Source organism: Oreochromis aureus, linkage group 7 (genome assembly GCF_013358895.1).
Source record: "Oreochromis aureus strain Israel breed Guangdong linkage group 7, ZZ_aureus, whole genome shotgun sequence".
Classification (NCBI taxonomy): domain Eukaryota; kingdom Metazoa; phylum Chordata; class Actinopteri; order Cichliformes; family Cichlidae; genus Oreochromis; species Oreochromis aureus.
In genome coordinates this window covers 17,312,078-17,335,666 of record NC_052948.1, presented here as the reverse complement: position 1 = coordinate 17,335,666, position 23,589 = coordinate 17,312,078, and the positions used below count along the sequence as shown (strand labels likewise).

Sequence of the window (23,589 nt, the reverse complement as noted above, 5' to 3'; positions counted from 1 at the left end):
AAATTGTGTGGCAACAGCATGTTTAACAAGTTGTTTCATTTGCCAAGTCCTTCAAAACTGTCAGATTTCTTGTAAACTTTGCAGCAGGCTAACAGCTGCACCACCCAAATTGCAGTTACTTTGAAAAAACTTGGGTTTTGGCGCTTCACACAAATCAAAATGTACAATGAGCCTGAGAAACTTTTGATCTTGGGGTGGTCAGTGTTCAGGTTGACACTTTGTGATGTGATCAATGAGTGGGAAAACAAAGCTGCTTATGTAGCTATGCAGTAGATAATGGTGTTTGCGGTAGATGTTGTCATCATGGGCAATCGTGGCTCAAGAGTTGGGAGTTCGCCTTGTAATCGGAAGGTTGCCGGTTCGATCCCCGGGTTGGACAGTCTCGGTCGTTGTATCCTTGGGCAAGACACTTAACCCGTTGCCTACTGGTGGTGGTCAGAGGGCCCGGTGGCGCCAGTGTCCGGCAGCCTCGCCTCTGTCAGTGCGCCCCAGGGTGGCTGTGGCTACAACGTAGCTTGCTCGACCAGTGTGTGAATGTGTGTGTGAATGTGTGTGTGAATGTGTGTGTGAATGGGTGGATGACTGGATATGTAAAGCGCTTTGGGGTCCTTGGGGACTAGTAAAGCGCTATATAAATACAGGCCATTTACCATCATAAGGTGAGCACGTGGCTCTTGCTCTTTGTACGTGGCATTGCATCAACTTTGCGTTTACCCTTCATCCATATTTCTTGTGGACTTCAAAGGAGTATAACAGGAATAACCACTCATCTGTGTCTGCACCTGTCTCTGTCCACAACATGGTTAAAGAGCAGCTTAAGATATATGATCTTCTTCTGGGTGCTCTGACAAATTCAGAGCTATTTACCATTTGTAAGTTGTAAAATGGCACATCCTTGTAAAATCTACATTTAAAAGTGTTTTTATTTTTGACGCTGTAGCTGTCCAATGAATCAGATTTTAACTCCAGTTACTGTTTTGTTTGGCTTTCAGTCAGTATTAAAACAAGGTAATTGGGATAAAATGCCTATTGTCACATTCGGTTTAACAAGGATGGTCTTGTTTGGTCTTCAAGTGCCCCATTTTTTTGCTGCTCCCAGGGCCCAAATTTTCTGAATGACTATTAAAATTGACAAAATTATGCTATTTCTTTCTGAAAGCATAATCATGCTTTCAGAAAGACATAACTATTATAACGATTATTTTTGCCATAATCGAGCAACCCTAATTAGCACGGTATAAACAATGTTGCTGTGCCTGTCCATACCGATAGCAGTAATTGAAGTTACCAAGTCTGTCTAAATGTCTTGATATTTCTAATGTTGCTCCCACTACAATAAAGTTGATGAAATTGCAATTATAGCATTTGAATATGTATTTGTTTAAAAAAAAAAAAAAAAAATATGGAAAGAAATGCCAACAGTAGTATGTCTTTACTTAATGCCCCAGTTCTTCTGACCTTATTGGACCCACGGTGAAGGGATTTCAGCTACATGTTTATTTGGGGTTTATGCCAGCAGGTTTTTTGTTTTGCAAAACAGCACTGCAGCCTATGACATCACTGTAAACTGGTTTATATGTGCAATTTTAAATGCTTAGTTCGCAGCAGTCACCTTTGTAATATTCAAAGGTGTCTGTACAGTTGTTAGCTCGGTTATGCTGTATGATGCAACATCATCTTGAAGCAGACGGTTTCATAATGGCTTTTGTTTACTTGAATTTTGCTTCCTTGAATAATGTCCTAATGTGTATACTTTTTTTTTTTTTCTTTTTTTTTTTCTGTAACTAAAAATGCAGCAGAATCATGCCCGAAGAATGTATTCTCACAGTCGCATAGCAGAAGAGCTATGCACAGCTGCAGTGGCTTTGAGAGTTTAATGAATGTAAAGGAGACGGTGTCATACGCAGCCTTCATGTTTTTGAATTCTGACACAAATCCAGTATTTTCAAGTGAGGTTTTCTCGTTATGCGCTGTGAGATCTGAGCAAAGTGCCTATGGCAAAATGGCGTCGGAATGCCACTGGCAGAAATGGACAAATGGTGTCACACACCAGTACTGTGGCCTTAGCAGACGTAGCCTTCGACGTGTTCCAGTGCGTCTGTATGACTTGGTCCATTGTGCCGCAGAGGAACGGTGAATAGTGTTCTCCAGCATGGGGGAACAATATGTGATTGTTCCCCTGCTGTGGCAAAGAAGCTGTAGGTTACTCTCTGTACCATCGCCAAAGCGCCTGAGGAGATGCACCGCAAAATCTCGGCCTGCTAACCACCGATTCTTGGAAGTTTAGAGCTCTGCGGTGCTGTTTTTGAGTAGCCGTTACATGCTAGTGGGAGGGGCCACAATCCCCTCTTTTGGAGAAGAGAGGTTTTTGTTTCACTGTAGTGTTTTTCTTTTTTTTTTTTTTTTTTTTTTTTTTGAAAATTTTCTTTGTCATCATTCAAATGTATTGAAAGCCTTCAGAGGGAAGGGGCAAGGGCTAATTTGGAGGTGTGGAGTTGGATTTCGGGAGGAACAAGAGCAGAAGTGTGATTTGTTAGCATGTCATTTAAGTCCCTCAAGGAGTTTGGTGTTTCTGCAGAACGGCTGGGCTCATTTTGCAAGAGATGGATGACTCGTGTTCAGAGGTTTGTGTGTAAAATAGTTATTTTACATGTGCAAACATTCGTATAATTTTTATATATATATATTTTTGTCAGACTAGTACCACAGTGGTGTCTTTTTTTTTTTTCTTTCTTTTTTTAAAAGTTATTTTTTGACCTTTGTTTGAAATATTACATATCTGTAGTGTGCGTTGGAAGTCTTAACCTGTTGCAAATTATTTCTTTTCCCGTGAAGGGCTGTTACTTCACCCTCATTCATAATATCCAGCGCCTCTACCCCTGTCAGGAACTGTTTGTGTGTTTGATTCTGTGTGAGAGTGAGACAAAGATGCTGTAGTCACAGGTACACTGGTGGGTATTGATTCTCTGTCCCTAAGGCTTTCCCCAGAGGAAGCTGGCAATAACTTGTAAATGATATATTGTTTCAGCTTGCATTTGAGTAAACGCGTGTTAAACGGTCACACTGCAAAATCATTTGACTTGTAGGTAGGAATTCTGAAAACGCAATACATACTTTTTATAATACTAAAAACACAGTGTAACCCATTTATTAAATCTTGGTATTGTCTCAGTATGTTTAGGTGACTGTTAAATTGTGACACCATCTTTTATTTTTATTTTTATTTATTTTTTTAAATCTATAAATCAGTGGTTCTGAACCTGGGTTCGATCGAACCCTAGAGGTTCGGTGAGTCGGTCTCAGGGGTTCGGCAGAGCCTCCGCCGTGACATGCACGGCATGCACATTTTATGCACCAGTAGATAGATCTTATTTTGAAAGTATAAATGCGTGAAGTACTTTCTCAGGAAAGCACTTCACTTAGCCTTTCAGAGAATAACTGATTCAGTATGCTGTTTGTAGTGCCTTTTTTTTTTTTTTTTTTTTTTTTTTTTTTTTTTAATTGAATGACCTTAGTGACTTTCTAAATTTCAGCCTCTAGAAGAGAGCAGCATTATGGTTGTTTAAATCTGGTGAACTACTGGCACTACTGTGACATCGCCTTTTTGCTGGAAGAATAACTCATTGAAGCTGATCATTTGCCCAGGCCCTTTCTGTGCCACTCTAAAATTTGCATTAGATATTTATTGTAGGGATGGGAATTGATAAGAATTTAGCAATTCCACTATCGATATCGCTTATTAATTTGATTCCTTATCGATTGTCATCAGGTGCTCTTTGGCTCAGTTTTGAGAGTGAAAACCATTGCTTAAGCAGCAATAAAGAAATGACATTCATGCAACTTAATTACATGATGTGGGTCAAATGTTCAAAGAGGTATTTCCTCTTTGTTGTAATCAGTGTAGTAATGCAGTACATTACTTAATTACTCCCAGGAAAGAGTAATTTGTTATACTACTGATTACATTACTTTCACGTTACTCGGTAAAATAGCTGAAACGCACTGTTTCATAATCACCATTTAACAATACAAACCTGAGGCTACAACCCCACACACCAATACAAATCCGTAATGAGGGCACATCTAAGATTTTTCTCTTAATAGAAAACAAAGTGATTCTGCTTTAGAAAGGGAGGCTGCTCATCTGCTTGTTGCCTGTTGAAGCTAAGGGTCTGGCTGCTGGGGTCGGTATTCTCTCGGCTTTCACTCTGGGTTCTTGGCTAGCTTAGCAATAGCATGCTGTTTTGGCAGATGCTTGCAAAGAACCAAAGTTGTGTTAGCGGTATTATGCGGTTATTTCTGTCCTGCATACATTTTTCCGCCATTTATCTTGTCCTTTTGTGCAATTTTAAACAAAAAAAAAAAGTACATATCCATCCTCTAGACAGTCCTGCTCGAGAACTGAAATCAGCTGGTTGTAGTGAGTGTGAGAGCAGATAAGGGGGATCCATGGGTAGAACAAACAATTCCAAGAAACGGGACTACTAGGAACCGGTTTTCTGCAAGAACCTGTTCTCAATTCCCATCTCAATTTATCATTATGTGACGCATTCCTCTAAGCTAAGCATGAAAATGAAATGAAATCGTTAGCTGCCAAACGGGACAGTCCTTAGAAGTGAGTGCAAGTGGTTCTAAACCAGATAATGGTAATTGTTCCTTTACTTTTTCCTGACTTACTGAAGCAGCATGCGTTGCCTGCAATGACTTGAATTATGATATTAAATTTGTTTAACCTCTGGCATACACATTACAAAAATTGTTTTTCATTTCTTTTCTTTTTTTTTTTCTTTTTCTTTTTCTTAGCAACGGCAGCAGCAGCAAGATGAACGGGTCGCTGGAGCACTTGGACCAGCCAGACCCTGACTCCATCAAGATGTTTGTTGGACAGATCCCCCGCTCCTGGTCAGAAACAGAACTTAAAGAGCTATTTGAGCCCTTTGGAGCCGTGCACCAGATCAACATTCTTCGTGATCGCACTCAGAATCCTCCTCAGAGCAAAGGTACAGTCTGGGTGAAAGTTCACTTTCAGGAATAATTTGTTCTACCACCTTGCAGGCAAAATTTCTCCTTAGTGATTTAGATTTCAATATAAATGATCTGGGATATAATTTATTTTTATTTTAATTGAAAACATTGGATTATGTATCCATCCAGATTAGCTTAAAAACCTGTTTTGTTTGTTTTGCCATATGTGAGGAGGAGTGCACCAGTTGCTAGTGGGGGAAACTAGTATAGCATGTAGCATGCTAACAGCAGTCTGCAGGTATCTGAGTCGTGCATTGCAATCTGTTTAAATGAAGTGACACAACTGAAAAGCTCAGATGATACTTTCAGTTTCTCTATTGTTCACTTTCACTCTATATACTTTCTCTATGGCCAAATAATAAGAGATGGACACTAATTAGGTGTGAAACTTGCTGGAAAACCTTCATTGCTCATACATAAAAAATAACTTGGTCTCATAGTTGGTGCAAACCCCCTTCTCTCCTCATCTGCTTTCAGATTTTAGCGCTTAGGCAATGCACTGCCTGTCTGCACACGTAGTGCAGCTGTTTGTTAGATCACCTCATATGCAAGCAGTCTTTTGTTTCAGGGTTAAATAATCTCTCTCTTTTTTTAATATTCATATATTCTAAATTTCTTCTTCTTTGTACAATGCAGCTTTAGAAGCAGCATTGTACAAAGGGAGTGTTACTTGACTGCAATTTTCCATTAAGACATCCATTGATGCGCTCACCTTAGAAATGGTGCTCGAGTTGAGCGATTCAGTTTAGGCTGCAATTAGAGGAGACGGTGAAGTGGAAGCCTGCTGTCTGCAGAGAGCTGCAAAGTGCCACTGGAAGTGCTCTGTCTCCCGTAACTAACTGCAGGTGAATAAAGTAACGACAGTTTCCCTGATGTAACAGTCCTGGGTCACCCAAATCTCAGTTCCCTTGATGGTTGGATGATTCACTGTAGCTAAAGGCGCTAATCCACTCTTGGCTTTTAATGTGGTGGGACTATACTTGATGCTGAGCTTGAGTCTAAAAGGAACCATATTTGTGGTACCAGACACCGCCCTGGCAATCCAGGCCAGATGTAGTTGTTGTGAGGTGTTTGGCTGTTATGAATCACTGACACTACCTGGCTGATTGTGTATGTGTTGCCTTTAACAAGCCAAAGACAGGTTGACAACAGTTGCACCGTCTGGAGAGAGAAATGTCTTTCTGGGATCTCCTTTTCTAGTATTCTTGTAAACATCGGCTGCACAACTGTAATTTAAAAAGAAAAAGGTTATATTATCTTGTAATGTGCAGACATTCTGTCTCAATTCATTGCAGAGGTGGGTTTTTTAATTAATGAGTGTAACTTATCCTGTCTTGTGGGGTTTTATTTTTTTATTTTTTTTTATTTTTTTTCCCTGGGTTTAGAGCAATATAGGAACAAAATAAGCTTGCAGAGCAGGAAAGATGCTAAATAGATGAAAATATACTTGTGACATGGCATTATTAGCTCTGCACTAAATTCAGACATAGCACAATTTCACCATTTGTTCTGAAAGAGCCTTGAGTATCAAACATGTGACCTAAAGGCACACTGGATATCTTTTGACTGGCAACAACTGCAGTGAAGTGTGTAACTTTCTACATGTTAGAAATTGCACTTTTTTTTTTGAATAGATGTCTTACTTTGATAAAATATAAATACTATTTAAATTAACAGAAAGGGCGGTTATATTGGTCTGGCTCACTTGAGATCAAATTGGGCTATACATGGCCCATTGACTAAAGCGAGTTTCACATCCTGTCTTTAGTTTGTCAAGGCCAAAACTGCAGCACAGCATGCCACCAGGAGAGCATTTGAATTCCCATGATAAGGGCCTTGGAACAGATGTACACACATGTAACACCACTAAATAATCCTACGAGTGTTTACAGGTGTACCAGAAAGTCCCCAGGGTTCTTATAATGCTGTGTGTGTATAAATATACACACAACGCTGTGCAGTTCATTTGGGAGGCTGAAGAGTTCAAAGCTCCTTATTGTTTAAGCAGCACCCCTCCCCTGCTCTATGCAGAGTGTCAGCTGTGATGGCCTATGGACATGTTAATGCTATGTTAATATATTCTATTAGATAATCAGGCCTGATCACAGGAGGTTTTTCACCCAGCCAAGTGAAGTTGAATGTGTTTTGCAGCGACACCTCCACACTCAGTTTCACTGTAGGCCTCCTTTCACAGTAGTTTTGTTTCCTACTGCAGTTTCATCAATGACCTACTGATAGTCTGGCTGTTGTTTATTTGCATGCCACACAATGCCACTCTCCAACCAACTCTTATATAATCATGTTGCTTTGTTTGATTTATTTGTTGGAAGTGCTGTAATCCCACTTCCATTTTTGCTTGTTTACTTGTGTGCAGATCAATTGACAAGCCACCAGATTTGCACTAGTTTTTTGTTTTTTGTTTTTTTTTTTTTAATATTTTTTTTTTTAGGTCATGTCTACTGCAGGTCATGAAAAAATCATCTGATGACTATCACGCCTCTCCGGATGGTTTATTTAGCTCCAGTATATCAGAGAACGGGCTTAGCAGTAGAGAAAGGGAGAGCTCAGCTGGTTGTGTGAGAGAGAGAGAGAGGGAGATAGGGATAGGAGAGTGCAGCTTGATGCATATTAGAGTTCAACAGCCCTCCCCGCGGCCTGGGAGCTCCGGTAACAGCATAATACACACTATGTAGGTCAGAGACGCTGCAGTGCTCCACTTCCCCAGCCCAGTGAAACTGACAGGCTGGAACGCCACTGGCGGTCTACTGGGACGGAAGGATGAGAGGCTTTTTTTTTTTTTTTTTTTTTTTTTTTTTTTTTTTTTTTTTTTTTTTCTTTTCCTCCTCCCCTCCTAACGCTCTTTTCTCCATTCCCCTCCCCCACAACCTCTATCCTCCCATGGTTTCTCTTCCTTGCTCTCTCCCACTCCCTCTTGTTTCTTTGTGCTGTTTTCATGCCTCATGTTTATATGTATGCACACATGTATGGGACTGGATTCTTATGTAATGCAGCAATACTCAATGTAATGTGTTGGCCTGGGCTGAGTTGACCTGCCGACTGCACATCAGTGCCTCCTGACAGCCGTCTAACCCTGTGGTACTCTCCCTGGCTGTGTCACAGCCTTCAGCTGTCTCATTACTCCTTTGTCCTCGCTGTCAGCTCCTACATGGTGTATGTGCACCATCTAACAGTTGGCGCTAAGAATATCCTGTCACGTGCTTCTAAAATATGATATGCGGTGAAAGTACTTTCATCCATTTAGCATCTTTCCTGTTCTGCAGCAGTCATGGTATTACATTTAATGTCTGTGTGCTGTGTTTTTAATGCAGTTTTGTCTCCTCCCTCCCTCCACCCATTGTTTGTCCCTATTTTTTTTTTTTCTTTTCACTCTGCAGGATGCTGTTTTGTAACTTTTTATACAAGAAAAGCTGCACTGGAGGCCCAGAATGCACTGCACAACATAAAGACCTTAAGTGGGGTGAGTAGGCACAGCATGGGCTGCTTTTAGCTGCTTGAGCCCCTCTACATCCCCGATGCAGGCTGTGAGCTGTATGCTGGCCAATAATGAGCTCTCGGTTCACTGAACGCCTGTCTAGCCTGAGAAATGTCTCAACCCCCACTATCACTTACGCGACACTTAGGACCGGCCTGAACCTCGGCACACTGAATTGCTAAGCGCGCCGGTATCGGGTAAAGCCTGCTTGACCAGGCTGCAGGTTATTCACTGAGACACAGGACCCGATTGCCACAAAGTGGAACAAATTATTAATGCTTGTATTCATGAATTATTGATGCACATCTACATTTTTATTCCCCAAAATTAGAAGCAGGAAAGGAGCTGAAGGCAAGTTGAAGTCTTTCTTTTCGTCCTGTTTTTTGTTTTTTGTTTCTCCCCCCCTTTAACAATGCAGCCCAGTGAGACAGAGTGTGGTCCCCTAATACTTAACCCAGTCTTCTAGTGAGATTAAAGTCCAGCCAACTGGAATAAGTGCAGTGGCTTGTTTAACATCCACAAAACTGTCTTGTCTATACATCATTCTGTATTGCCGTCTTTCCAATCAATTTAATCTATACCCAACAACCCCAGCTGTCGATGAAACCAATAGTCCAGTCTATCGGTAAAAAGAGCTACTGTCAGTGAGCTTGCAGGTAAATATTGAACCGAGTTGATAAATGAGTCTAGCAGGCTGAGAATAATGTCCTAGCTCTCTTCTCTGGAAGACTATCAATCAGGCAGACATTTCAAACAAAGTGTGGTCTAACGGCTCAGCTCTCAAATCCCATTCCTGGGTCCTACTGTTACTGGCATTGACTGCAGGTGACTGATTTTTGATTTGCGTGATAGAGGAAAAGCTTGTTTCTCTGTTTCTGTTTTCTCTCCCTTCTGTGCCTCTCTCAACTTGGTCAGTGACGCTAGCCAGTCCCCATACTGAGCAGGCCATCTGTCTGCTTCTCCTTAGTGCTTGTCAAAAACAAACCCACCACTTTTCATAAGTACAACCTGCTCAGACATCTCATGGCTAGATTTATTTCTTCTTTCACGTCACATGGCATGCAGTGTGCTATAGATGTAGTCACTTGAAGTTCAGTCTTCTTGGAGAAAATTGTTCATTAAGCGGCATGAAATGACAGATCCCACAGCATTTGCTCTGCCTCCACTTTCTCACATAACAAGCTTGAGAACAAGCGTCATGTTCAGAGATGTTATGCTGACTGAAATGAGATTTTTCACAGCTCAGATTTGCCACACCTTGTTCTATTTGTATGTGATCCAATTGTGTATTGGGTGTTGACAGACTTGTATCTGGAGGAAGGAAAAAAGAAACCAAACCTGAAGCTCACTGTACATTTCGAAAGCAATACCAAAGAAGCTTGCTTGTCAACCAGTGTTCTTCTATAGAAGATGAGGGATGTTGTCAGTAGCAATCGATAAGTTCAATCGCGAGTCTACACTACAGCGAGAAGTGAAATTGGATACCGGAGAATTTGATCCCTTACCAGCAACTCTTAGACACTTCCTCCTGAATCTGGCGGCGGTGAGGGATGATGGTCTTAGAGCGAAAGAACAAAACAAGAGATGGGGAGAAATGCTTGAAGATGGAAGGATGAGTGAAGACATGAGGCCTTTATGATGAGAGATAACAGAGTTTATAATGGTGACAGATGTGAATGGTTTCCCTACATTTTATTTTTTTATTTTTTCCTAGATGCATCATCCTATCCAGATGAAACCCGCTGACAGTGAGAAAACAAGTGGTAAGTGGATTCATGCAGGATGACGTAAGCCATGAGATGGAGATGTTGAGGAAAACCTTTAAGGAGAAAGCTTAGGTAAAGGCAAATAGGGTTTGAGATTTGAAAAGGGTAAAATTGACAGCAGTACACAGCATCTATATAGTGCAGTGGTTTAAGAGCAGAGCTGGTACAGGATGATATACTTCTGTGTCTAGAGAAGTAGACACAGAAGGAAAACAAAGCAGCAAGTTGCAGAGATTTGTGCAAAAGGCTGGCACTCTGAGTGAGAGGCAGAAAATATGGCAGCATGACAAAGAGAGAGCGCTTGCTTGAACAAGGAGAGAGAGAGAGGTGCAAGATTTTTGCACCTAATGTAACTGCTGCTTTCACATCGCCATAATTGTTTGGGTTTCACTAAATAGCTTTCCTATTTTCGTCTTCCTGCAGCGGTAGAAGACAGAAAACTCTTTGTCGGCATGGTTTCAAAGAAATACGGCGAGAACGAGGTCAGAATGATGTTCTCGTCTTTCGGACAGATCGAAGAGTGCCGAATACTTCGGGGACCGGATGGTCAGAGCAGAGGTAAGCCTGCCTTCGGTGTGAACATGATGTTCAGCACCGCGCATCCGCCATGTTCAGCACAGCAGAGTACATATTCTCATCAAGTATTTATACAGGGCCCCTCCCTGATTCTTCATTGCAACCCCTGCACCCTCAGATCAAGTGCTATTCCCCTCCAGTGGCACTTTTTCTATCCACATAGTGTATCCTCCCATTACTGTGACACTCGGCCTCCACAACTCGCAGTGAAGGGCCACTGCACTTGCTGTCCGCCACAATGGCCCGTCGCCTAGGCAACCGCTGGCTGCCGGTGTTCGTAGGCTCAGCTGGCAGGCGGCTCGGCTCAGCTCCTCCTTTACCGCCTCCTTCATCACACTCTACAAAGGCTGGAATTTGCCTGTCATCGCATCTCCTACATAGCACTCTGCTGAATAAAGCCTCAGATAGCAGGCAGCACGAGGCTCTAGTGTCGATGCTTATATACGATTAAATCCCACAGAAGACACGGCCAGCCATGAATTTCTGCTCTTTTTCTAGTATACGTATGCAGTATTCCTACAATTTGAAACGGGCCCTATTAGCCTTTGATGTTTGCAGGCCTTGCATATTTTAGTAAATCAAAGCCGTTCAGTGTGTATTTATGTGTGCATTTTCTGTGTATATAATCACGTTGACTGTCTCACCATGACATCACGTAGTCGAGCCTCTCTGGGTGGCAATTTAATCCGTCGATCACCGCTCATGTGACACGTGTTACTGTTCTCCTTGTTGTGTTCTTTCTTCATGTGCTAACCAGTGAGGGTGGTTCTGTGTGCTTGGGAGTTGCCATTCTCTGTACTGTAATGTCTTTTTTTGGGGTTCATAACGAGTTGTCCAAACCTTTTGTCTTGTTTTTGTTTCTTCTTGTCCCTCCCTTCCCCCCCTCCCCCTCTCCTATTGTTTCCCCCCTACAGGCTGTGCGTTTGTCACATTTGCTACCAGGGCAATGGCACAGAATGCAATCAAAACCATGCATCACTCTCAAACTATGGAGGTACTGTACCCCTTAGCACCTATTTCTCATTTCCCTCTCCCCCCCCCCCTTCCCCATACATTTTGCTGCCCCCTTGTGTTGAAAGATGAGGAACCTGTCCAAGCAGATGGCATCCATTCATCACAAAGCATGAGTCATTTCCAAAACCACTCTTGCTAATTACAAAATTACATTGTCATCTGCAAAATAATTGAATAAAACTCGAAACATTGCCTTTTACATAGCTGCTGAGTTCAGAACTAACAGGACACAAAAAGTGCTGTCATCCTTTATTTTGGGCTGAACTAAATGCATTTCACTTATTGATTCTGATAACAGAGCCTACCCATTAGTGTGCCATTATATTAGCCTGTATTTTGGACTACAGGGGAAAAGAATCCACACTATCAAATATAGGTTATCAGGAAAAAAATTAGACTGGAACAGCTCCCCTATTAGACTTCTTCAAAAAAGTGGGTCTGTGTACTCATATAGCCAATGGAGTCTTTGTGGAAGTAGAGCAGCAGTAATTTGACAGCTAGCAGGTCAGAGGCTCCCCAGTGAAGCATCAGACCAAGTCTAATTAGGAGTCCAACCAAACATAACACTCCTCCTACCAGATTAAACTCGGGGGCCCCAGTAGCGGCGCCACCTATTTTGCCCCCACAATCACGTACTCCCCGATTCTCAGCTGCTGTAGGAGGTGCTGCTGGTGCAGAAGCCATTTTCCCTAACCAGCCTGGTCCCCATCTGGCTCTCAACTCTCAAAATACTTTTGCACCGCATGCCTCGTCCATGCGTCTGTCTGAACATGTGACTGTCTGTTTGCGAGAGTCTGCGTATTGTAATGCATTTTTCTTAATGTCTGACACATCCCTGTTTGAATGTTATTTATTGTTAACGTTGTCCATCTGTTGTCTGCCTATTTGTGGACTCGATTAAACTCTTTAACGTCCTTAAATGATTCACCGTCTGCACCATTGTCCTGTGCTTTTATATATTTGGAATGTGGCCTGGCTCAGCTATGCATGGCACATGTCCTCTCTTTTTGCTTTGATATGAATGCAACAGGCATACAACTATCTTGAGGCATAGAGGAACCAAACCCACCCCACCCCCCTTTAAAAACAAACAAAAAAACAAATTCAAAAAAAATCCCTATGCAGTGACTGTCCTTGCATGGGTAAATAAACTTGGTGTGCTTTTGAACCGGTCTAACGTCCCTTAACTCTTCACCGCTCCAGGGCTGTTCCTCACCTCTGGTGGTGAAGTTTGCCGACACACAGAGAGATAAGGAGCAGCGGCGCCTGCAGCAGCAGCTAGTACAGCAGATTCAGCAGCTCAACAGCGCCTCCACCTGGGGAAACCTGGCTGGGCTGGGGACTCTTTCACCGCAGTACCTGGCTGTGAGTTTTATTAAAGAACACACAGATTAGCCTTCATGTACCTTTATAGTTTACACTTCATATATTTAAATAGATACAGAATAAACTTGGTAGAGCGCACTGAACCACCTGATAATTATCAATCTATCTCGTGGGTGGGGGGGGGTGTGCGTGCGAGCGAGCGCGTGTGTAGGAATTTTATCAGTAAGCTTTATGAATGTGTTCCTGTGTCAGGATATTGAGGTCAGGTGATCCTTTTTTGTTTTAAGTTTTGGTAACGACTGTTCTAGCTGGAAACACAGCTGCCATTTTGTGTATGATGTATCCAACCATATTGTTCTAAATAATAAAATGATCTGTTGTTGAAAGCTGAAAATGTATAAGGTCATTGTGTAAGCTGAATATTGCACAATACTTTGACCAAAAGTACAAACTGAAACTTGGCTCGGAGTAGAATAATCTTCCTCCTCGAACTGTTTTCTGGCTAAAGGACACTGACATGTGACTTGCATATGCCTTCTCTAATTCAGAGCCAAAGAACATGTGACTTAGATGGCAACAGCTGAGTCGTTTTATGTTTCTGGGAAGAAAATGAGACATTGAGCCTGTTGCATGTAGCTGTAAAAGCTGTTGTGCCGTTTATTTAATTTAAACCTCACATAACTTTTGCCTTCTGGTCAAAATGTGTTTGCCACTTGCTGATATATTGCTAACATTGTCAAAGTAATGACATGGAGTATAAATCTTGGTCCTGCACATTAGATAATTTTCCACAGATTAGACAAACAATGAATAGTTTAGTTTTAGTCCTCAATTTAAAATGAGGATTTAATCATGTTAGGCAAAAAAAAAAAATTATATTAATTATCATGTCTGATCTAATTTTGTTTTCTAGATTTGACTTTTGTTTTCTTTCATATCTTGACAGCTGCTCCAGCAGGCCACTTCTCTCGGTAACCAAGGCAGTCTCAATGGTATTCAAAGGCTAGGAGGTGAGTTTCAGAAGATCAGTCTGCTGTTTACGAGTCGTAGGAATGCAAATGAACAAGCTGTGCTTCTCATGTCACCAGCCCTCTGTCTCGCTGCGCTTCGCCCACATGCTTTTAAGTACCTTAAATTACATTACTCTTTTCACATCAGTGGCATGCTAATCACCAGTAATGCTATTCTCGGCCTATTCCAGCTGCTTGAAGACAAACTGCTCATCCTTGTGCCGTGGTCATATTAAAAGCCAATGTGAAGAGCTTAAACTACAGATGGGGTGCTAAAACTAATGATACATCTTCAAGTTGGAATTCATATTAGATAGATTTGATAGATCAAGTCTGCTTCTTTTGTTGGTCATGCTAAAATAATATACTGTATTTAAAATGTTAAAATAGCTTCCTGGTCCAGGTTTAAGTGGCTTGAATTTGCACTTTCCCTCGTGACCAGCAGGGGGCGACTTCTCGTCGCCATTTTATCGTTAAGTGTATAGGGACCATGACCCCCACTGCTCTCTGCATTTATGTCAATCACTGGTTACAAATCTTGTTGAACTAAGCTTGATCATTTTATTGTGCCAGCATTAAAAAAGCAAGGGGTTTTTTTGTTTTTGTTTTTTTGTTTTGTTTTTTTAATGCGGCCCTACCCTGTAATTGACAAGTAGCTACTGTATGAGGATGACATTTGTCACTCAGTCAGAGCCAGCCTGGTTTTAAATCTCCAAAATGGTAAATGGAAGAAAAATGAGGTTTTACAGCCATGTCCATCTTGCATACAAAAGAGAAAACATGGATAAAGAGAATCACTGAGATCTGAGAATGTGATTTGGTGATGGTAAATTTCCAAATGTCCAAGCAGTTTAATATAGATGAAAGTTTTTAAATTAATGGCAGCACATCCTATTTTAAGCTTTTAAAAATTCCTTGTTTGTTCTTTCCTTTTAAAATCTATGTATTCCTTCCATGACTACTTTGAATGTTTTTTGCATACAGCGTAAATTTGAAAGTCTTTGATAACTCGTGTGTCTTTGTACTCTCAGCGGGTGTGAATCCACTTCAGCTGCAGAACCTGGCCACATTAGCTGCCGCTGCCGCTGCAGCTCAGAGTTCTGCCAGCCCAACTTCCACCAGCGCTCTGTCTACAAGCAGCGGTGCCCTGGGAGCTCTTGCCAGTCCAGGTAATTAAACACAAACATGAGCTGAATTTTGAATGCTGCCTGTACAATACATACAACAGTTCTGTGAGTCAAGCCCATGGCAGCATCGTGACTAGTTTTCTTTTGTTAGTGGTGTGTTTTGGCATGGCCTGGCTGTAATTGCTTGAGTCGCCACCTCTGCTCTTTGTGTACTAATTCATGTATAATATATTAAGTAAAGTATAAAGATTCACTCTCCTGCTGATTGAGACGTACAGTGTATGTCCACAGTCGGGCCGCTGCTCCTCTGCAAATCTCCCTCATCTGCTATTTGCCTAACAGCCCTCAGCCATTCCTCATTTACTTTATGGGAGTTAATCACCCACATATAAAAAATTTTATGAGAGCACCCATTTCCCTTTAATCTGTGTAAATATACATTGGCTCCATCTGTCTAAGTTTAACATATGGCTGCTTTGGTAATGACCACTCCTCTTTATGAGACAGATTTTTAACTGCCTCATCTCTGCCATGTCCTCCTCTATAACCATAACAATGTGAGGCAAATGTAAGATTTTAAGAATATCTTTTTTTTGGTCATTTGTCAACAGCTGGGTCAACTGCAGGGTCCAGTGCTGGTGCTGCCGTGAACCCCTTGGCATCTCTGGGGACTCTGCAGGGTCTCACTGGGACCTCTGTGGGCCTCAGCAACCTTAACGCTCTCACCAGCAGCGTCAGTGGTGAGAATCCTTTTTATTTAAAAGCTTGGATACAAGCCAAAAAAAGGATGATGCCCAACATGGACCGATGTTGGGTCCCCATGCTCAATGGGAGCTATTAAACTTTTGCTTCTTACAGGTATGGCGGCCATGAACGGGGGTCTGGGAGCCTCCATGGCCAACGGGTCAGCAGCCAGCTCTATGGATGCCCTAACCCAGGCTTACTCAGGGATGCAGCAGTACACAGCGTCTGCCCTGCCCGCCCTCTACAGCCAGTCTCTCCTTCAGCAGAGTGTGGCTGGCAGTCAGAAGGAAGGTGAGAAGATCCCTGGCACACATCACTCAACTCACACTTTTTCTGAAGTTTTTTTTCCCAAATAGAATTAACTTTTACGTTTACAGTAAATGTTTTGTGTGCATTTGAATTCACATCTAACTAGAGTATCTGAATTTCTTACCAAATGGAGTAGGGCCAGAGGGCGCCAACCTGTTCATCTATCACCTGCCCCAGGAGTGTGGGGACCAGGATCTTCTGCAGATGTTCATGCCTTTTGGAAATGTGGTCTCTGCCAAAGTTTTCATTGACAAACAGACCAATCTGAGCAAGTGCTTTGGTAAGTGTGGTAACACTGCTGGCATTTTCCTGGTTACATCAGTTAAGATGTTTTGGTTTTTTTCCTTCCATTTGCACTACCTTAATTGCTTCAATGTTTCACTGCAGATTTAAAGTTTAAATGCAGTCTAAATGCTCTGTAAAGATAAACATGTTGATACTTGTATTTTCTGGATTAGATACATGTATGAAATGACCGGAGGTGGTATTAAATATCATTTGCATTAGTGTTTTACTGAGTGCAAGTTGATGGCTAGAGGCTATCAGCAGTACACCAGTATTGTGATGTAACGCCACCTCAAATGCAAATTTAAAGTAGTGAGTGAAAATGGTGCAGAAATTGAAGTTGAGTATGTAATAATGCACATGCTTTTGTGTTGTACATTAAGATGGCTAAGTCACAGTTCACTAGCCAAGTGGTAGAATAAAGGTAACTCTGACTCTAGTTGAGGGGAGCTGAATGGTTTTATGGCCTTGGGGACAGAAGATTGTCAGTCTCTCTGTCAGAGCAGGTTTGAGACAGCAGTCTGTTGGACATGCTCCTCTTCCTGCCCTCTACATCTCAGATTCACAAGGCAGTATTTTTAGTTGTGACCCTTCTCTCTGACATTAACTGGCAGAGAGAAAAATAAGAGCCAGCTTTCCTCTGCAAGCCTGTCCAGCCACATGGTGTCCCAATGTGTGTAAAACTAATGATGTTATCTTATTTGATTTCCCCTTAAAACCAAAAATAAACTATACAATACACTTTTAAGGTATAAATTACAAAAGCACCCAATGCAGCAAATATGATACACATGTAAACTCTGATATGGAAATTATTATTTTTTTTTACATTTTGTCAGAAGTTTCACTAAACACTCAATTTACCTAAAATTAGAATTTTCTGGTAGTTATTTCATTGTTTGTGCTTTTAAGGGGTTAAATTGCAAACTCTCCAGTCACTTCCTCATCCTGTGGATGGACTCCAGCTTTCCTGTTGTGAACTGCAGGTAGTGACTGTAGTCCTTGTTTTGCTCTGCTGTCTCAGTTTGATATAGAGGCACGTGAACCAGTACTCCACCTGCTGGAGGTTCTGGTTGGTGGCTCTTAAACTTTTAGTGGATTTCTAGAGCAAAAAAAGAACTACAGTCACCATGTGCAATCCATGATGGTGAAGATGGAGTCTGTCTGGCCACAGGAAGGGAGACGCCAATGAGAGGGGGTGATGGTCAGCCTGGTGATATGGAAATGAAATGTTGGCATTAAGTTGCTGTTTTGTAATGTATTCAGTTTGGTTCTTCTTTTTTTTTTTCTCAGGGTTCGTCAGCTATGACAATCCTGTGTCTGCACAAGCTGCCATCCAGGCCATGAATGGTTTCCAGATTGGCATGAAGAGGCTGAAGGTTCAGCTGAAACGCTCCAAGAACGACAGCAAACCCTACTGATCCTAGCCCCGGGGCCTTCCCCCTCCCCAGCTCTAAAGCTAGCACTGCTAGGGTAAGTTCACCCTCCAGCCAAGGTCACCAATGCAGAGACTCAGTGGGGCAAGGGGACAGAAGCCCATCACAGGAGGGAGACTTGGCCTATTCCCTAAAAAAGAAAAAAAAAAAATGTTTGCAATGATCTTTCCACATTTTTGCTGTATTTCATTCCTGCGGTTTTGTCATGTAATTTGAGTCTGATTTAGTATTTTAATGTATATGATTATTTATGACTATCACTGGAGTCAGTGTTCGCTGGAGGTATTTTGTGTCACTGTATTTAGTGGAGAGCATCAGATGTTTCCATGCCATTTCATTGCCTTCAGGTCAAGCTAGACAGGTTGACTAAGGATCAGTTGTTGCTGAAGCCAGGTCACAAGGACCCCCGAGCCCAGAGCTTCAGCCTGTGTTTGGCTGTTTACGCGCAGTTTGTCTCATCCGTATCATTGTCAATGTGAAACTCTTTTCTACGCTAGATTTTCCAGTCTTCACCACACCTCTCTTCTACCCCCTCCCCTCTGTTTCTCTCTCTGTCATCTTTCATTATCTAAGCCATGTTGAGCTAGGCTACCTCTCTGTGTCTTTATTAACAACCTCTTCCAGTCATTCCATCCATCCTCCAAGTCTCCCACAGGGGACTGGCTCTAGATGGATCTCTTTGGGTGCCAAGTATACAGTTTGTGCATGTTGGAGTCTCTGCCATATGTCCTGGTGGTGTCACTTCCTTAAATCTGTGTATTGTTTTTTTTGTGTGTCGGGAGAGGGGGGTGGGGGTGTTTGCCCCTCCCCCCCTGTTGTCCTTACTGTATATGTGGTGACTGGCATTATTTTTGTTTTTTGTGCCTCATGGCTAAATGATTCTTGTGCTGTGCCCCTAACTTTCTCTTCTCTCCTCTTTGTCCTCTCTCTTTCTCTCTCTCCTCTCTTCCTTTTGTGTTTTTGTTCCTTTTTAGAACAAATCTCCATGCCTGTTTGCTCATCATTAGCCTAGCATGTCTTCATGATGTTGAAAGCCAAGCCAAACTCCTGGCCCACATCATCCCACCATTGTCTGTGATGTCTCTCTAAGCTCGCCTGACCAATACCTGGCCACCCACTGACCTTGACCTTAGCTCAACCTGATTTTTCTGCATGTATATTCATTTTTGTTTTCGTTTGCTTTTTCTGTATAGAAATGTGATGGGTGGGAGAGAGGTCAAGCAAATCAATGTGAAAACTTTACCTAGGTTAAGTTCATTTGAGTGACCTGTTTTTTTTGTTTTTGCGAATGTTTTAAAAAACCTGTGGGATTTCTTACTTTTAATTTAGCTTTGTGGGACTTTTTTTTAAAAATGTTTTTTTTCTTTTTACCTCTCTCAGTAAAGCTCACTTGAAAGTTGAATACAGGGATTGGCACACAGCTGTGCTATTTGGTGCCATTAGCAATATGTTGGCTTCTTAAAAAAATGCTACAGACCACTTTCCAACACTTTTGAAAGTCTGACCATTAAAATCCCTCTCAGTGCTCTGTAATGATCTCTACATTTTGCAGGCAGTGTGAAGATTTACACCAAGGCTATTTAAAAAAAGAAAAAAAAAATTCATTTATAAAAATATCCAGTGTTTTTCTTTTTCTTTGATTTGTTTTTGGGTTTTTTTGTTTTTGAACTATTGATGGCACAATAAAAGGTACATTGCTCTGTTGAGAGAAATGACTACCTACATGAGTCAACTTTTTTAGAACTGATTCACAAATAGACAATCTGTGGTTTAAATGCACACTTAGATTAACTATATTTTATACCATTGAATCTATAGAAGTTTAACTAACAGAACCCAGGCAAAAACGTTGGGTTTTTTGTAGATTACGTTGTAATGTCATCTGTGTTTGGGTAGGGAGGGGGTCAGGGGCGGGAGGGTCTTCAGTGTACTACATTTTTAAAGAGGACTAAAAATCTGTTTGATCAGCATGACCATTTGAGGGTCATTTCTAGTAAATTAAAAAGTTCAAAATTCCTCTGCTTTAATTGTAATTTCGTTTTCTGGTTTAAATTCTTTCTTTTTTTTCTTTTAAGGGTCATATTTTGAGCCTTTCCCCCCCCCCCCGATTTTTTTTTTTTTCATTTTTATATCCCTGCTAAACTTCCATGGTACGTACATCTTGTCAACTTTCTGTGAATTTCTCCTTGCTAATTTAATTAATGAATTTTTCACTTTGGTTTTGTTTGGATGCCTCGTTGAGAGATGATTTACAATGTCTGTTAATCATACAGATGCCAGACAATGTTGTTCTGTTGTATTTTGTTGTTGAAGTGCCCATGTGTCAAATATTTCTTTCGCTCTTTTTTTTTTTTTTCTTTCTTTTTTTTCCTTTTTTTTTTTTTTTTTTTTTTTTTAAACACCACTTTGTTTGCTGTAATATTACATAGTTTTGTACACACACACACCCACACACACGCTGCAACACATGCAAACACACACAAACACTCTTTCGTGGTTGCAAATGTGGGAGCCCCTGAAGAGGAGATTACTCGGACACAACACGCAACCTGTGGGTCTCTGCACATTTTGTTTTTCTTTCCTCTTTCTTTTAAAAACACGCACTCGTGTGACGCTCAAGAAGTCACACAGCACATTAAATCGACTTAATCCACCACAGTAGTGTTGGTTTACAAATAACATTCCATTTTTCTCAGCACGAAAGTTTACACTTTTTTATCAGGGTGGCATTTTTGTGTGACGACCCTGGTAAAACAACCACTTCACCCTCCCCTTCCCCCAAAGAAAGGGTTCCCTAAAACTGCGTACCTGATGGCGCTAAAGAGTTTTCAGCTCAGGGCTCTTTTTTTTTTTTTTTTTTTTTTTTTTTTTTGTGTGTGTGTGTGCGCGCGTCTGGGGAGGAAACTAGACACTGACGCAGGATTACCACACAAAATGCACCGTTAACCACCATTTGACTTTCTTTTCAGTTGGGATTTTTTTTTTTCCCCCTTTTTCTCTAAACTTAAATATTCCTACACAAAAATAAATAAACTAAAGGAAGGTACCAAATTTGAACCGGTGCTGGAGGGGGGGAGTGTTATAGTTTTGTAAGGAAATGTTAAGCACAATTGTGGGAGCTAATCACTTTTGCAGAATGTCGTGTGTATGTGTGGTTACGATCCCAAATTTTTCCAAGGTACCACTGATTTCTCTTTTAATATGGGCATGTGCTTTTTACAGTATTTTTGTTTTGTTTTCTATCCAAATGCAATACAATATTCAAAGTGCCATATATACGTCTAGAAACTGCCTACACATTATTAGGCCTTGGTTTAGAGATTGCTGCAGTTCGCCTTTCTATTTTTTTTTTTTTTTTTTTTTTTTTTTTTTCTCCTGTTTTTTGGTCTATTTATGCCAGTGTCATGAAAGCTCTTATCACCTGCTAATGTCTCCCCTTCTCCTTCGCCTTTACTGTGTTGAGTTATTGGTAAATGTGTATTGTGATGTACTCAATTTGAACAGTTGGTTTAAAAAGTTGTAGATAAACAATAAACTTCCCTATACATTTGAAGGTTAAACGTCTTTCTTAGTGAGTGCGAGCGCGTGTGACACTTGGCGATACAAACCGCGTGTTTTGGTGGTGGAGTATTTTTGAATTTAATAAAACAGAGGTACAGTGCAGAAGAGTCAGCGTGGGTGCCATGTGTCGGTCACTGAATTGACTGCAGGTCTGTGGTGATGCAGTGCATGGTGAAGTGTTACTCTGAGTGATTTATTGTTTAAAAAAACTTAAAGGGGGGGGGAATAAAGCACAATGTATAGTCCACAGCAGTCCCAACAGGAACTCGACTCACTTCAGGGGCTTCCATCACAAATCCTGATTAAGCTCTAACAATCACGGTTTCTTCTGTTGGTTTTCATATTCTGAAGTGCTTTTTTTTTCTTTTCTTTTTTGTTTTTGACCGTGTGGTAGCTTTGCATCTCTATAGATATTGTCTTGATCTATAAGGAAAAAGAGTAGAGAAAAAAAACAAACAAACTTTTTCTGTGTTATTTTTCTTGTCTGATAATCGGTAGGACTCTGTTCATGTTCCACCAATAATTTAATAGATGTTTTTTGTCTTGTCTTGATGAAAGCCAAAGTGAGTGCATCTTGATGTAATCTGTATTATACACACAGTACAGTTATATATAAATATATATATTTTTCGTTCTGTTCAATTACAAATTTTTGAAACTGGGTGGGATTTGAAAAAGACAAAAGACAAAAAAAGACATACATAGGCTGTCCAATTTCTACAACTGGTGGTTCATATGTATTTTGTACCAGTGAAGCTTTTTATATTGGAAATTAAAGGAGAAAAAAAAATCTATATTGGGAAAAAAAAAATTGTCTGGCCTCTCAATGTGGCCTTGCCTTGACCAGTTCTTGAGTCTGGCCTCTTGCTGGTGTCAAGCAATTTTTTTTTTTTTTTTTTTTTTTTCTTGCTTTTGCCACTAAATGATGCCTGATTTTTGATCTTCTTTGTCCCCCTTGGATCTCTGTGTTCCTCACTTCATGAATCAGTTTCAGGGGAGGGGGTGGGGTTGGGATCCTCTAAATTGTGGTAAGTTTCATGTTAGTATATTTGTGCTGTCCACATACTTTAATGGTCATCAGGATTTTTGACAACTTGTGTGGATAATTGTCTTAGTTGAAAAGGTAACTGTTTAGTTTGAGCCTTGCTTTTTACCTGTGTAGAGTTTTGTTCTTTCCCATAGTGGAGTGCGTAGCTGAAAGACTGTTCTGTTTTTGTTTTCTTTTTCTTTTGGGTCAATGTTTGTTTGTGTGGTGTGTTTCTTTGCCTCTGTCTCCGAATTAAACCATTTCCCCTAATATGGACTGTGTGTCTTTGTGTGTTGTGCTTGTCCAGTGTTGTAAAGGCATTGTACAAACCTCCACCCCCGCCTTCCCCAGTGTGTCATGTCTCGCTAACTTGTTCTCTTTGTTGTGCTTCTTTCTGCTTTTACCTGAGCTGTAACAGGTGGGGTGGGCAGGACGAGCCATATCGTATTGTGTTGGGTTTTATCGGTAAAAGTACTACTCATCTGTGAACCTGCACCCAAGAGCCAAAGAAATGCAGGGACTTTAGCTGCATTTGCACAAAACATCAGTTCAAACTCAGATGTTGTGGTATAAAGAATGAGCAAGTCCAATTAAACTGATATATATATATATTATTATTTTTTTTTTTTTTTTTTAAAGGCACAATTGCATTACATCAGCTCAGTTCTTAAAAGCAAAGATCTGAAGCAGTTTGCCTGAGATAAATGCAAATCTAGTTTTGTCCCCTCTTTTTCAGCTTCTCGAAAGGGGGTTATTTGCTGCTCTGCTTTATATTGATTTGAAATGAATATACACTCGCCACTCTGTCAGGTTCACCCTTTTCATTGCTATTTGGCTGAGTAGATGTTTATATCAATCTTAGGGAAGCAACTTGATGCTTTTAGGCATGT

General features: G+C 41.0%; 1 protein-coding gene across 3 annotated transcripts in view; it reads left to right on the top strand.

Moving 5' to 3' along the window:
- The window catches only part of LOC116332657 (CUGBP Elav-like family member 2), a 29,409-nt gene extending 6,440 nt beyond the window's left edge, over positions 1-22,969 (top strand). Inside the window, exons 2-14 of one of the 3 annotated variants that reach the window (XM_031755692.2) lie at positions 4,804-5,000; positions 8,421-8,503; positions 10,233-10,281; positions 10,708-10,842; positions 11,775-11,854; positions 13,078-13,239; positions 14,147-14,210; positions 15,242-15,379; positions 15,949-16,077; positions 16,196-16,372; positions 16,527-16,670; positions 17,969-18,148; positions 19,086-22,969. In XM_031755692.2, coding sequence (XP_031611552.1) covers positions 4,804-5,000; positions 8,421-8,503; positions 10,233-10,281; positions 10,708-10,842; positions 11,775-11,854; positions 13,078-13,239; positions 14,147-14,210; positions 15,242-15,379; positions 15,949-16,077; positions 16,196-16,372; positions 16,527-16,670; positions 17,969-18,096 — 1,486 coding nt within the window. In that variant the 3' untranslated portion in view covers positions 18,097-18,148; positions 19,086-22,969. Of the gene's footprint in view, positions 1-4,803; positions 5,001-8,420; positions 8,504-10,232; positions 10,282-10,707; positions 10,843-11,774; positions 11,855-13,077; positions 13,240-14,146; positions 14,211-15,241; positions 15,380-15,948; positions 16,078-16,195; positions 16,373-16,523; positions 16,671-17,968 lie in introns of all 3 variants that reach the window. The other 2 variants (XM_039615098.1, XM_031755691.2) reach the window with 2 other exon arrangements.
- Positions 22,970-23,589: the final 620 nt, after the last annotated feature.